Here is a 14,219-nt window from a genome sequence, read left to right on the forward strand (position 1 = left end):
GCACAGCACTTTGGTGGGACACAGCAAGTCCTTGGGTTTAGTTCTTTCTATCTCACCATGAAGTCATGGACCACCCCCGACTGACACAGACGGCTCCCCCTCCCCTGAGAGGAGAGAGCCAAGCCGACTCCGGGCAGCCGGCTAAGCTGATCCTCTTACGCTGTCTCACTTAAGGCCAGATGACAATATTAAGGGCTTTAGGAAAAGGAAATCCAAAGAGTTCAGTACAAAGCTCTGTTGCCCTGGCAACAAAACAGCCCATTCCCCTGCTCTTGGCCCCTGTGCTCTGAACTTGGGGCAGGTGGAGAGCCACTCACCCTCTGCGTGATGGGCTTGTCGTCTTGCACCTGCACGGCCAGCCCCAGGTCGGACAGCCTGCAGTTGCCAAGGTCATCCAGCAGCACGTTCTCTGGCTTCATGTCCCGGTAGACGATGCCAAGGGTGTGGAGGTGCAGCACTCCGCAGGTCATCTGGGCTGAGTAGAAGACCACCCGCTCCATGGCCAGGCCCCGTGAGCCTACACTGTAGATGTGGAACTTGAGGTCTCCCCCGTTCATCAGACTCATGACCAGGCAGAGATGGGTCTTGCTCTCAAAGGCATAGGCCAGGGAGACGATGAAAGGGCTGCTCACTTTCTCCAAGATCTCCTTTTCTAAGAGAGCCATCTTCTCACCATTTTTCTTCTTCAGCCGCTTCTTGTCCAGTTTTTTACAAGCATACATCTTACCGGTGTTCTTCACCTGGACGGCGCAGACCTTAAGGGGAGAGAGAAGGGGAGAGGGAGAGGTAGAAGGAGATGGCCGGAGAGGGATGCAGGGGCCATGGCGATCAAGGAAGAGGAGGTGGACATTAGCCAAGGTGAGGAGATGGCCGGAAGCAGGGTGCAGTGGGGACCACAAGACACCACGTCACCCTCTCTATGATGGCCACAATAAAAAAGAGGAAGTTAGCAAGCATGGGGACGAATTGTAACCCTCATGCACAGCAGGTGGGGATGCAAACATGGGAAAGCGTTTGATGGGTCCTCACCAGTCCCACACCTGGATGTGCACCAAGAGACCAAGCAAACACCTGCCCGGGACTGTTCAGAGCAGTGCTACTTATGCACAGTAGCCAAGACGTGGGAATGGCCCAAGTGTCCATCTGCAGACACGTGGAGACGAGAAATGGGGCGTCTCCCGACAGCAGACTACCAATGAGCCGTAAGGTCTGCAATACTCGTGCACGCTACCACCTGAGCATGGCCAGCGCACTCTGCTGCGTGGAAGGAGTCGGGTAGACAAGGACGCAGCTGGCAGGATGCACCCCATGGAGTAGGCAAAGCTGCTAGGAAGCCGACTAGGGGCCTCCCAGGCCCCTCCAGGAACCCCCACTGCCATAGTAAGGAGGCCCTCCGCTACAGCTCGCCTTGGCCTTCCCCGCCCGGGACATTTCCACCGCGCTCCTCATGAAGCTCACGGGCCAGCTCCTCGGTCACGTCCATATGAGCCTCCATCTTAGGTCATTTGTAGTGTACTGGTCACAGGTGACCAGAAAGAAGGGAGTAAGGAACCCCCCACATCTGGCACTGAAATTAGTTCTCAGTGGATTGCGTTGACATGCGAAAGTAATAAAGGCAAAATGACCCCTGCTGTGCCCCCAGGCACCTCCCACCCGGCTATGCAGACACTCACCTCCCCGAAACCCCCTTTGCCCAGCACCCGGAACTCCGTGAAGTACTTCTCTGACACCGGCTGCATCTCAAAGAGTTTCCACTGCAGAAACTTCTCGTAGAAGGGGCTGGCCAGAAACTCGCGGAAGGGCTGCTCCTGCAGGAAGGCCATGGTCTCTGCCTGCGCCAGCGTCACCACGGCGGCCTGCTCCTCCTCTGTGGTAGCCGCTTGGCTCTTGGCGGCCAGAGCTGGGCTAAGGAAGGCCAGCGGCTGCCCTGGGGCCAGGCCTTGGGCACAGGCGGCCACCAGCCCCTGCAGCGCGCTGCCCTTGGCCGGCCCCTCCTCGGCCAGCTCCCAGCTCTGCACCTCTTCCAGGAAGGCCGTGGCCTCGCGGTACGCCGGCACCGTGGCCAGGAAGTCGCGGAAGAGGCGGCGGCCAATGGGCTGCTGCTCGCAGAGGCTGTGGAAGTGTGCGGGCAGCTCCCGGCGGAGCTCGGCGCAGGCCTGCGGGCCGGGCAGCGCCAGGCTCCGGCGCCGCCGCTGCAGCTCGCGGCTGTCAACTTCCGAAGTGTTCCGGGCCTGCAGGTAGGCCGTGTTGGCGATGAGGTTGTCCAGGCCCCCCATGTCGACCATGGCTGGGCCCCCCGGCGGTCCCCAGGCAGGCAGAGCAAGGGCGAGGGCTGTCGGCCGTCAGGTGTGGCCACCGGCTGGCTGCCCTCCTTCCAAAGGGTGAGCGGGCCCCCAGGGGATTTACTGCGGGGGCTGCGAGTGGGACCGGGGGATGGTGGGAAGCAGGTTTCTGTTCTAAGAAGCTTTGGCTGGCTATGTATAGCCGCCTGCCACTGGCACCTGACCGCTCACCTCTCATCTGCCAAGGCCAAAGCCACTGCAGCCACTGCAGCCCCTGCCCCGGGCTCCCACCCGGGCTCCTGCCTCCTGCTCCGCCCACTCATGGTGTGGGCCTCCTCCACGCACACCTGTCCTGGAATGTTCAGCTACCTGTCTCAAAGGGAGGGAGCAATGATAAGGTGGGGTCTTATTTTTGTGAAAGCAGTGTTTTTTTAATTTTAATTTTAAAAATTTTCTTTATTTATGTACTTGAGAGGCAAAGAAATGGATAATGGAGAGATGATTGAGAGAGGGAAACAGAAAGAAAGGGGAGAGGGGAAGGGAGAGAGAGAGAGAGAGATGCTGTCTGCTGTTTCATTCCTCAAATGAACACAGGGCCCACACGGGGCCAGTGGGAAACAGTCCCAGCAACTCAATCCAGGTCTCCCACATGCGTGGCAGGGATCCCATTAATTGAGTTGCCACCCCTGCTCGCCAGTGGTGTTAGCAGGAAGCTGGAGTGAGGTGTGGGAGCCGGCTCAGAACCTGGGACCTGTGATGTGCAGATGTGGTGTGTTAACCACTAGGTTGACTGGCCACCCTGAAAGCAGTGTTTTGAACTCTTTGTAATGTGACGTGTTTCCTACCAGGCACACGTTATGCAAACTCCAAGGAGTTAACAAGTCGGGAAGAGGAGCTGTGAGACACTGGAGATTTCCTCCTTGGGTCCAGCAGCCCAACCCTGGAGCGAGTTACAGCCGAGGATGCTCTCCATGGGGGCTCCTGAGAAGTGGTGTCAGGGTCCCTGGGGGCTCCAGGGGCGGTGCTCAGAGCGGGCTGTGGCTCTGCCCTGCTGGTGCACCGTGAGCAGCCTACAGACACCCTCCCATGGTGGCTTCCTTAACCCTGAGCAGTCCCACCTGACGTCCCATGAGTTACAGGAAAGAAAGAACAGCATTAGTCCTGATCCGAAACATACTATTCAGCCGTGTTCCTGAAAGAGAGGTGGAGGGAGTCGTCTGGCATGTGCGGCTCCGACTGGAGCAAGAATTTTCCATGCTCCCCGGGACAGAGCGCCCGCTGCTCCGCGGCATGCGGCCGCGACTGTTCCAAGGGCACGGTCTAATGCGGGGACTCTGAGTGGCCAGGAGCCTGCGGATGCGTGCCGAGGGCGGGAGGGCCAGGCCCCCCACGTCTCAGGGCGCCCTCCGTGGAGGGAGGGCAGTCGCACACCGCGACCTCCCTGGGAACAGAAATTGGTTTAGACAGAGATCAGGCTTAGAACCTCTGCTCCAAAAATAACAGCGTGCGCCTACAGGGCAAGGCTATGCCGGCTTTTTCTTCCCAAAGCAAGGCTAAGGCAGCTTAAAAACAAAGTCATTCAGCATTATGCCAGAGTGTTTAGAAGGAAGGGGGGGGGGGGAGGAAGAGAGAGAGAGAGGCTGGAGGGGGACAGAGCCAGGCAGGCTTTTTCCAAACAAACAGCCTGAGCACACACTCTGCGCGCTGGTCGCCCTGAGCGCTGGCTCTGCCTGTCGGAGCTGGGACCGGGCCCCCAGAGCCGGCACACACGTGGCCGCAGCTACCAAGCATTATGTAATGACCTCGTGGGTGGCCTTTGGCTCTGGCCTGCCAGCTGTAAGCGATCACCCCTACTGCAGAGACGGGTGGCCAGCTGAGAGGGACCAGGACCGGGATCCTGCCCACAGAGGAGATCTGTGCCTTCCTTGTTCTTGATAGGTTATTCCAGCTCTGCGTTTCCAAGTAGTGAAAAGTCCCTCCGAGAATTTCTTCTGCCGAGGAAATGCCTTTTCCTGTGGTTCTTATCAACACGGTGCCGGTACTGCAGGGCAGAACTTGGAGAACATGGCAGAGCTGTCATCGCGTAGATGTTTACCCTGATCACTGGGGGAAAGCTTTCCCCAGTGGACACGAATGCAAAAACTGGTTGGCTCCTTTTGTGCATGCTACTTCCTTCACACTTTTAAAAAAATACTCTTATTTTTATTCATTGATTTGTTTTTTTGTTTTTGTTTTGTTTTTTGTTTTTTTTTTTTTAATTGAGAAACCTAAAGAGAACTCTCATCTGCTGATTCAATCTCCAAATGCCCTAAACAACCGGAGCCGGGCCAGGCTGGCGCCAGTAGCCAGGAACACAGTCCCTGTCTCCTGGCGAGTGGCTGGAACCCAACTCCTTGAACCGTCATAGCTGCCTCCCAGGGGCCGCGTGAGTGGGAAGCTGGAGCCAGGCGTCAGACCTGGGCTCTCCGATATGGGACAGACGTTAAATGCTGGTGCCTGGAATGCTTTTTAATCCAGCACTGACCCATGGAAATCCTTGATGCCAAATAGGGCATTTAAAAATTTCTAGTATCCATTATAAAATGATGAAAGGAAAAAGGCAAAATTAACTTTAATAATTATAGTTTAGTTAACCAAATATATCCAGAATATCATATGAAGATGTAATTGATAGAAAAGTTGCTAATGGAATATTTTATAGCCTTTGTTCTGTCCTGAATCTTCAGAATCTGGTTTCTGGTTTACACTTACCTCTCTCAATTCAACCTAGCCTCATTTTAAATAATTTGGATAACACATGCTTAACCTTTGTTTATTTTTATTATGTACAATTTACTATTTATTTTTACTTATTTGAAAAGCAGAGAGACAGAGATCTCCCATTTGATGGTTCACTCCTCAAGTGCTACAACCGCTGGGGCTGGGCCAGGTCAAAGCTGGGAGTGGGGAATTCCTGCGTGGGTGTCAGTGACTCTCCGAGCCATCACCTGCTGCCTTTCTGGGTACACATTAGTATGAAGCTGGCATTGGAAGTGTAGCAGGGACTGAACCCAGTCACTCTGACATGGAATGCTGGAGTCCCAAGCAGCATCTGAACCACCGAGCCAAATGTCTGCCCCTTAATCTTTATTTGTGTAGTTTTTTTTTTTTTTTTTATTTGACAGATAGAGTTAGACAGTGAGAGAGAGACAGAGAGAAAGGTCTTCGTTCCGTTGGTTCACCCCCTAAATGGCCACTACGGCCGGCACTGCGCCGATCCAAAGCCAGGAGCCAGGAGCTTCCTCCTAGTCTCCCACACGGGTGCAGGCGCCTGAACACCTGGGCCATCCTCCACTGCCTTCCCGGGCCACAGCAGAGAGCTGGACTGGAAGAGGAGCAACTGGGACTAGAACTGGTGCCCATACGGGATGCTGGTGCTGCAGGCGGAGGATTAACAAGTGAGCCACAGTGCCGGCCCCTATTTGTGTAGTTTTATCATTCATAAAAGATGAGAAAATTTTTCTTCTTAACATTTTTATTTATTTATTTTATTTGAAAGGCAGAGTTACAGGGTGGGGGGGGAGAGAGAGAGAGAGAGAGAGATCTTCCAACTGCTGGTTCACTCCCCAAATGGTTACACTGGCCAGGGCTGGGCCAGGCTGAAGGCAGGAGCCAGGAACTTCTTCTGGGTCTTCCACGTGGGTGCAGGGGCCCAAGTGCTTGGGCCAATATGAACCCATATTGTTCATATGGGATGCCAGCATCACAGACAGCGGTTTAATCCATTTTGCTGTTTGCCAACCCCTCATTTATTTGTTTTCTAAAAAGTAATGCTGTAGACTATCTAGTTGAAAATCTACTAAAAATTATCTGACCAACGAGAATAGAATTTAAATAAGACAGTATTTGAGACAAAATTTGGACCTTATAAAATGACAAAATGGTGCTTCCCAGCAACTTTAAACAGAGTAGCATTATTTAATTTATTTTTTTTAAAGAGGTTTTTAGGGAGCTGGTATTGTGGTGTAGCTGGTAAGGCCACCGTCTGCAGTGCTGGTATCCCTTATGGGCTCCAGTTCAAGTCTCAGCTGCCCCACTTCTGATCCAGCTCTCTGCTTTGGCCTGGAAAAGTAGTAGAAGGTGGCCCAAGTGCTTGGGCCCCTGCACCTGCATGGGAGACCTGGAAGACACTCCTGGCTCCTGGTTGGCCTGGCTCTGGCTGTAGCTGCCATTTGGGGAATCAACCAGTGGTTGGAAGACTTTCTCTCTCTCCCTCTCTCTTTGCCTCTGCCTCTCAAATAAATAAATAAATCTTTAAAAAATAAATAAGAGGGGGTTCTTAGGAACTTTTAAAAAAGATTAATTTTATTAATTAATTTATTTGAAAGGCAGAGTTACAGAAAGAGAGAGGAGGTGTGGTGGAATGAGAAGGCCATGCCAAGATGGCAGCTGGCAAAAGAGCCTACCTGGCAACAGGCTGTGATTGGATGGCTTCAGAAACTGCCTGGCAACAGGCTGTGGTTGGTTAGGGCATAAACCGCCCCTTGAGTGGATTGGCTGCCTCGGTTATATAAGCTGCTGTACCAACTGAAATAAACGAGTCTGTAGGCTGCTCACCTCTGGCCCGCTTTCACCGGACTCCCAGGGTCTGTGTGATGACTCCGCGCCTCTTGCCCCCACTGCGCTCCTCCTCTCAGAACGAATCCACAGCAACAAGGAGGAGACACAGAGATTCCAATTTCTGATTCACTCCCCAAATGGCCACAATAGCTGGGGCTGGGCCAGGCTGAAGCCAGGAGCCAAGAGCTTCATCAAGGTCTCCCATGTGAGTGCAGTGGCCCGAGGACTTGGGTGATCTGCTGCTGCTCTCCCAGGTGTATTAGCAGGGAGCTGGATGGGAAATGGGTCAGCTGAGACTCAAACCTGCACCCATATGGGATGCTGGCATTGTAGGTAGTGGGTTAACCCACTACACCACCCCCATGGTGCCATTTTAAAAATTTTACCCACTTGATAATACAGAGATGTGCATGTATAATGGAACTCCTTATGTGACTGTTAACAATAGTATCCGAGCTTTTTCCAACTTAAGGAATGATTAATTGTAGGTCCAACTGAACCAGCGGGTGGAGGATCTCTCTCTCTCTGTAACTTTGCCTAAAAAGAGAGAGAGAGAGAAAGAGAGAGAGAGAGAGTGCAGGCAGCACAGGGGCATAGTGGGTTAAACTGTGCCGCCTTTGGCAGCGGCATCCCTTGTGGGTGCCAGTTCAAGTCTCAGCTGCTCTAATTCCTATCCAGCTGTCTGCTCTGATGGCCTGGGAAAGCAGTAGAAGATGGCCCAAGTGCTTGGGTCCCTGCATCCACGTAGGAGACTGGAAGAAACTCCTGGCCTTGGATTGGCCCAGCTCTGGCCATTGCAGCCTTTTTGGGAGTGAACCAGCAGATGGGAGACCTCTCTGTATGTCTGTCTCTCTCTGTAGCCCTGCCTGTCAAATACTAAATAAAATCTTTAAGAAAACGGGGAGAGAGAGAGGGAGAGGGCGAGGGCGAGGGCGAGGGCGAGGGCGAGGGCGAGGGCGAGAGAATACATCCTTAGATTATTTGAAGAAATTTTAAAGCTAAATTTTAAAGCTGCACTTTAAAATGCTCAGTTTTCTTTGTAGTCCAAAGGCACGCCTATTTGAAGACCAAGTACTGCAATGTAGTTTAATGTGCTAGTCCATGATCTCACAAACAAATAGAAGATACTTTGAGCAGTGTGAGTGCTGAAGCCTAGTAATACGTTAGCACGGAGATACTCGAGTTACTCAGACTAGTCAGTGTCCGATTCGAACCCTTCCACAGTGAACATGTTTTGTCTTCTTATTTCAACGGAAGCCTTCTTCTACCGGAAGATAAAGCAAAGGGGTCTGCACCCTCCCAACAGCAGCTGGCCACGCTTTAGAGTTTAATAACGTGAAGGAATGACAAGTACCTCACAGGTTAAAAGTTTGTTGAACAGTAGAGATGGGCATCTAGCCTAGTGGTTAAGACACTGGCTAAGATGTCCATGTCCTGTATTGGAGAGCCTGGGTTTAACACTTGGCTCCAGCTTCCTGACAGTGCAGACCCTGGGCAGTAGCAGAATTGGGTCAAGTACTTGGGTCACTGTCACCCACATGGGAGACCTGGATTGAATTCCTGGCTCCTGTTTCAGACACTTGGGGAGTAAACCACTGGGAGGGAGCTGTCTGTCTGCCCCTCTGCCATTCAAATACATTAAGTTCATAAAGAAGAAAATTTAAAAATATATGTTTAATTATTTATTTACTTGAAAGGCAGAATTAGAGAGCGAGAACAAGCGAGAGAGAGAGAGAGAGAGAGAGAGAGAGAATCTTCCATCCACTGGTTCACTCCCCAAAAGGCCACAATGACCAGGGCTGGAGCAGACTGAAGCCAGGAGCCTGGGACTCCCTCCTGGTCTGCCACGTGGGTGTAGGGGCCTAAGCACTCGGGCCATCTTCTGCCAATTTCCCAGGTGCGTTAGCAGGGAGCTGAATAGGAAGCGGAGCAGCTGGAATTCAAACCCAGCACTCACGTGAGAGGTTGGCATCGCAGGTGGTGGCTTAACCTGCTGCATGACCATGGCAGCACTTCAGATACATTTAAAAGTAGGGGCTGACGCTGTGTGCAGTAGATTAAGCCTCTGCCTGCAGTGCCCGCATCCCATATGGGCACTGGTTTGAGTCCTAGCTGCTCTGTTTCCAATATAGCTTCCAGCTAATGAACTGGGAAAGCAGCGAAAGATGGCCCAGGTGCTTGGGCCCCTGCACCCATGTAGGTCTCAAGACCTGAAAGAAGCTCCTGGCTTCTGGTTTCGGGCTGGTCCAGCCCTGGTCATTGTGGTCATTGGGGAATGAACCAGCAGCTGGAGATTTTCTCTCTCTCTCTCTGTCCTGTCTCTTTCTGGAACTCAGCCTTTCAAATAAATAATAATAAAAAAAAATCTCTAAAAATATATATAGGGGCTGGCACTGTGGTGTGGTGAGTAAAGCCACTGCCTGCAGTGCCGACATCCCATATGGGCGCCAATTCAAGTCCTGGCTGCCCCTCTTCCAATCCAGCTCTCTGCTATGGCCTGGGAAAGCAGTAGAAGATGGCCCAAGTCCTTGGGCCCCTGCACCTGCCTGGGAGACCTGAAAGAAGCTCCTAGCTCCTGGCTTCGGATCGGTGCAGCACCGGCTGTTGCAGCCATTTGGGATGAACCAATGGATGGAAGACCTCTCTCTGTCTCTGCCTCTGCCTCTCTGTAACTCTACCTTTCAAATAAATAAATAAATAAATCTCTAACACACACACACACACACACACACACATATATATATATTTGGGGCAGACTTTTGATGTAGTGGTTAAGTTGCTGTGTGGGGAGCAGCTCGGACTAGACTGTTAACTGGAATTAAGACTTATTCTATGCACCTGCTCTCCCACAATATGGCGCTGGGAGAGAAGAAAACAGCTTCTACACAGCTGCCTCCAGTTCAACCAATAAACTGTAGGACTTGCTCCTGATTGGAGGAGAGCAGCGTACTCGGCGTGTGGGCAGCCGAGTTGGGATTGGCAGAGGAGGACTATAAAGGAGGAGAGAGCCGGCATGCACCAGGAACATCTAAGGGGAACATCTAAGGGGAACACCTGTGCAGCCCCCGAGAGAGCCGGCCGGCGGTGTGCCGCTCCCCTGCGGAAGTGGGGAATGTGGCAGGGGGAACCGCCCTTCCACGGAGGTGGAAGGGACAGTAGCCAACCCGGGAAGAACCAGCAGCAAACCCGGGGAGGGCCGAGCAGACGAAAGAACAGCGCAGGGTCCTGTGTCGTTCCTCCACGAAGAGGGGGAGCGACATTGCTGGTTGGGACACCTGTATCTAAATTGGAAAAGAGACAGAGACAGAGAGAATGAGAAATCTCCCAGCTGCCAGTTCACTCCCGAATGCCCACAGTCCTCAGGGCTGGACCAAGTTGAAGCCAGGAGCTAGGAACTCAGTCTAGGTCTCTGGGTCTCATACACAGCAGGTAACCAACTACATGAGCCACCATCTGCTGCCTCCCAGGCGGTAGCAGGAAGCTGGATTTGAAGCAGAGAATTCATCCTCTCCAACCCAGGCACTCCCACATAGGATAGGGGAGTCCCAGGGAGCCCTGGCCCAGCTGTGGCTGGGAGCTCTGCCTGTCTTTGTGTCTCTCTGTATCTGGGGTTTCAGAGCACAGGTGAAGAATTGGCCTTCAAAGGAAGGGCCACTCTCCGGTCTCAACAGAGAGGAGCATGGTCTGATGTGTGTTGGGCTCGGGAGGCCACTGCAGAGGAATGGGGTAGGCACCAAGTCCAATGCGGCACAGAGGAGGGAGCAATGAGTTTTCTAGCTTTCAGGAAATGTCAGTTTAAAACCAGCCATTTGGGGCCGGCGCCGTGGCGCAGAAGGTTAATCCTCTGCCTGTAGCGCCGGCATCCCATATGGGCGCTGATTCCATTCCCGGCTGCTCCACTTCCAGTCCAGCTCTCTGCTGTGGCCTGGGATAGCAGTGGAAGATGGCTCAAGTCCTTGGCCCCTGCACCTGTGTGGGAGACCAGGGAGAAGCACCTGGCTCCTGGCTTTGGATCGGTGCAGCTCCGGCCATTGCAGCCATTTGGAGAGTGAACCAACGGAAGGAAGACCTCTCTACTGTCTGTAACTCTACCTCTCAAACAAATAAATAAAATCTTTAAAAAAAAAACAAAACAGCCATTTTTCTATTAATTCCACACATTATCCAGCAGTCACAGCACATTTATATACAATGCGGGTAACCTTGAGACCAGCAATCAATCAATCAACCAATCGATCAATAAGTGCTAGACTTAGACTGGAAACTCAGGGTCCCACTTCTCAATCCAAGACTCTTCTCAGTGTGCACTGTCCCCATGGCACACAGAGCCTGGAGGTCAAAAGAATCCGGACTGATACGTGAAGAAAAAAGCTGGGATTGTATTTTCAAATGATTCGTGGGCTCTGTTTCCCACTACAATGGGAGATTGTTAGTTATAAGACTGGCGTGATGTTTTGCTGTAAAACTAAGCATCTAGTTCAGCTCTGTTCCTATCGACCGGGAAATAATTACCATGCATCGGAAGGACAAATCCAGCGTTCCCTACAAGTCACACCAAGAGCAGGTGGTGAGAAATTTTGCTTTTGAGGCTACTTATGAGAGAAAACATTACACACGCTTTGGTAGGGGTGGAAGAATTTGAATACTGTTTGAACTTTCTCATTTCTATCATAAATTAAGTGTATAAATATTGAATTTAGTATCTATGATCTGGTACAATGTAAACATCCTCCTTTCTAAACAAGACTGTTTTAATGCTGTCCACACACCCATCACAAGGATATTCTTCTTAAACAAAGAGTCACAGTATCTGAGAGAGAAAATTAATTGGTATTTTGAAGGAAATAGAAAATACTTACAGAAATAGAAAATTTTGATAAAGAATCAGTTTAGAAATGAATTATGGTTCAGGTGCGAAAGAAAATGAACTGTGTGTGTTCACACAATGTGATTTTAGAAATTTATTAAATAAACCTCTGGAAAGACAGTTTAAAGGAGATGAAAAGATTGTTAGAGAAGATAACATAATACACTGTTAGTGAAAATAAATTCCACGGGACGTATATTTGATATGTGGGGAAAACCCAGGACTTATCTAGGAAAATGTTTTGTTATAATGACGAATGAAACATAGGGATAAAAGTTATTTTTTGAAGAATATTTGTATTCTGGAATGGACAAGTATTAAGTGTTTGTTCAAATTTCATTAAGTTTGCTTCCAAAAAGGTCCCCCCTCCCACCACTACAGTCACTAGAGAATAAAAACAATTGAGTTGAGTGGATAAGGGAATTAGGAAATTTCAAAAAGTTCATGAAAAACAGGCAGGTTGGTGTTTAGCCTAGTGGGTAAGACAGTGGTTAAGATGCAGGGTCCCATATTAGAATAATGGGGTTCAATGCCTGGCTCTGGCTCCTGACTCCTGCTTCCTGCTAAGGGGCACCCTGAATGCAGCAGAGATGGCTCAGGTAATTGGGCCCCTGCCACCCACGTGGAAAGCCTGGATTGACTTCCCAGTTCCCAGCTTCCGCCTTGGCCCAGCCTTGGTTGTTACAGGCATTTGGGGAGTGAACCAGTAGAGCTCTCTCTCTCACACACACACACTTCTCTCCCTGCCTGTCAAATAAATACATTTTTAAAAATATGTATTTATTATGGTATAAAAATATTTTGATAGCCAAATGTCATGGAAAATACCTGGTATGAAAAGAGCTGTGTATGGATTTCAAAGATTTTTTTCACCAAAATAAACTTATCTTTTAATTCTGTTTTTCCAAGAATGCTTTGAAATAGTCTCCTATTGTAAGGGGCCATAATAGAAGATTAGATTCTTGACATCTGCCACCATAAAGCAAATGCAACACCACATTCAGCTGGTGACACTAAGCACCCTATCTCGGATATTACATGGCCAGTAATGACGTTGATGTATAAAAGGGAATTAGCAAAGTAGAAATGAATACAAAATCATGTCAACGAAAATCTTCACGTGACTCTCCTGGCTGTTTTTTACCTGTCTGTTCCGTCTACTCATTCATCCCACAAGTATGTGTGTAGAGATATTTGATTGGGCAGCTCTTTCCTGGCTTCATCTGGGCTTATTCATAGGGCTGCATTCTGCCCATGGGTCTGCAGGTGGCTAAGCTCAGTGGGGTTAGGCCTCTCCATCGCCCTCCCCACCAGGTTTCCTTGAGGTACAGTGGCCACAGGGTACTTTTCCATATGGGCAATAGCAAAAGCAGCAAGGTCTCTTGAAGCTTAGGCTCGGGAGTGGCTACGTCATTACTTCTGCCAATTCTGTTGGTCACACAAGTCACAAGGCCAGGCCACGTGGATGGGAGCAGCTGTGAAATCCTGTGGCCATGCCTTCCAACCCAGCAGCTCTGAGAGTTAGTGCTGCAGAGGAAGCCAAAGCAGGAGCCGAGAAGGGAAGTGTGGGGCACACTAAGGAGGAGGCTGCCATTTTCAACAGCATGGTCCACCCTTTGTGCATGGTCCACCCTTTGTCCTTTTCTCCACCATCGTCGTGAGTGTGCCCAACTCCCCCTTCCATGCCTTCTCATGAAACTTTCAGAATCAAGAGGTTCCTGGGGCCAGTGTTGTGGCGAAGCAGGTAAAGCCACCACCTGTGATACCGGCATCCCATATGGACGTCAGTTCATGTCCTGGCTGCTCCACTTCCAATCCAGCTCCCTGCTAATAGCCTGGGAAAAAGCAGCAGAAAATGGCCCAAGTGCTTGGCCCCCTGCTACCCACATGGGAGACACAGAAGCTCCTTGCTCTTGGCTTTGGCCTGGCCCAACGCTCGCTATTACAACCATCTAGGGAGTGAACCAGTGGGTGGAAAATAACTTTCATACTCTGTAACCCCAACTTTCAAAATAAATAATTTTTTTTAAAGAATCAAGACATTCCTGGCCAAAAATCAAAAACAAAGTCTCCCTTTTCCCCAGTGGATTTGAGTGAAAACTGGTAATGAAATCAGACACAACTCCAAAGGAGACATTGGAGAAGCCCCAGGTTGGACCTACGAGGAACTGCACTTGGGATGGCACACATTCTTAAGCTGTATCAAGGTCACTGCCTTCTTAACCATTTCAAGTTGAAAATGTCAATGTTGTCTAGACAGCTGGACATGTTTGATTGGGGTGTGAAGAGTGGGTTCATTTAGTAATAAATATGTAAAAGTGCCTTTCAAATAAATATTTAAAACAATTAAAAAAAAAAACAAACAAAAAAAAGGAAGTTCTAAAGCTGCTGCTAGGAAAGGAAGGTTTTAGAGCTCAGGGAGGAATCCCAACTACACTAAAATTTCCATCTTCCAAGAGGGCAGCTCCAAG

General features: G+C 50.3%; 1 protein-coding gene across 2 annotated transcripts in view; it reads right to left on the minus strand.

Moving 5' to 3' along the window:
* Positions 1–2,545, minus strand: part of GRK7 (G protein-coupled receptor kinase 7) — a 33,861-nt gene extending 31,316 nt beyond the window's left edge. Inside the window, exons 1-2 of one of the 2 annotated variants that reach the window (XR_011388181.1) lie at positions 1,674–2,545; positions 318–755 (exon numbers count right to left, since the gene is read on the minus strand). Coding sequence is in view for 1 of the 2 variants with exons in the window: in XM_002716563.5 (XP_002716609.1) it covers positions 318–755; positions 1,674–2,285 (1,050 nt within the window). In the remaining variant the exon portion in view is untranslated. The remainder of the gene's footprint in view (positions 1–317; positions 756–1,673) is intronic. The other variant, XM_002716563.5, reaches the window with a different exon arrangement.
* Positions 2,546–14,219: the final 11,674 nt, after the last annotated feature.

Source organism: Oryctolagus cuniculus, chromosome 4 (assembly GCF_964237555.1).
Source record: "Oryctolagus cuniculus chromosome 4, mOryCun1.1, whole genome shotgun sequence".
Classification (NCBI taxonomy): Eukaryota; Metazoa; Chordata; class Mammalia; order Lagomorpha; family Leporidae; genus Oryctolagus; species Oryctolagus cuniculus.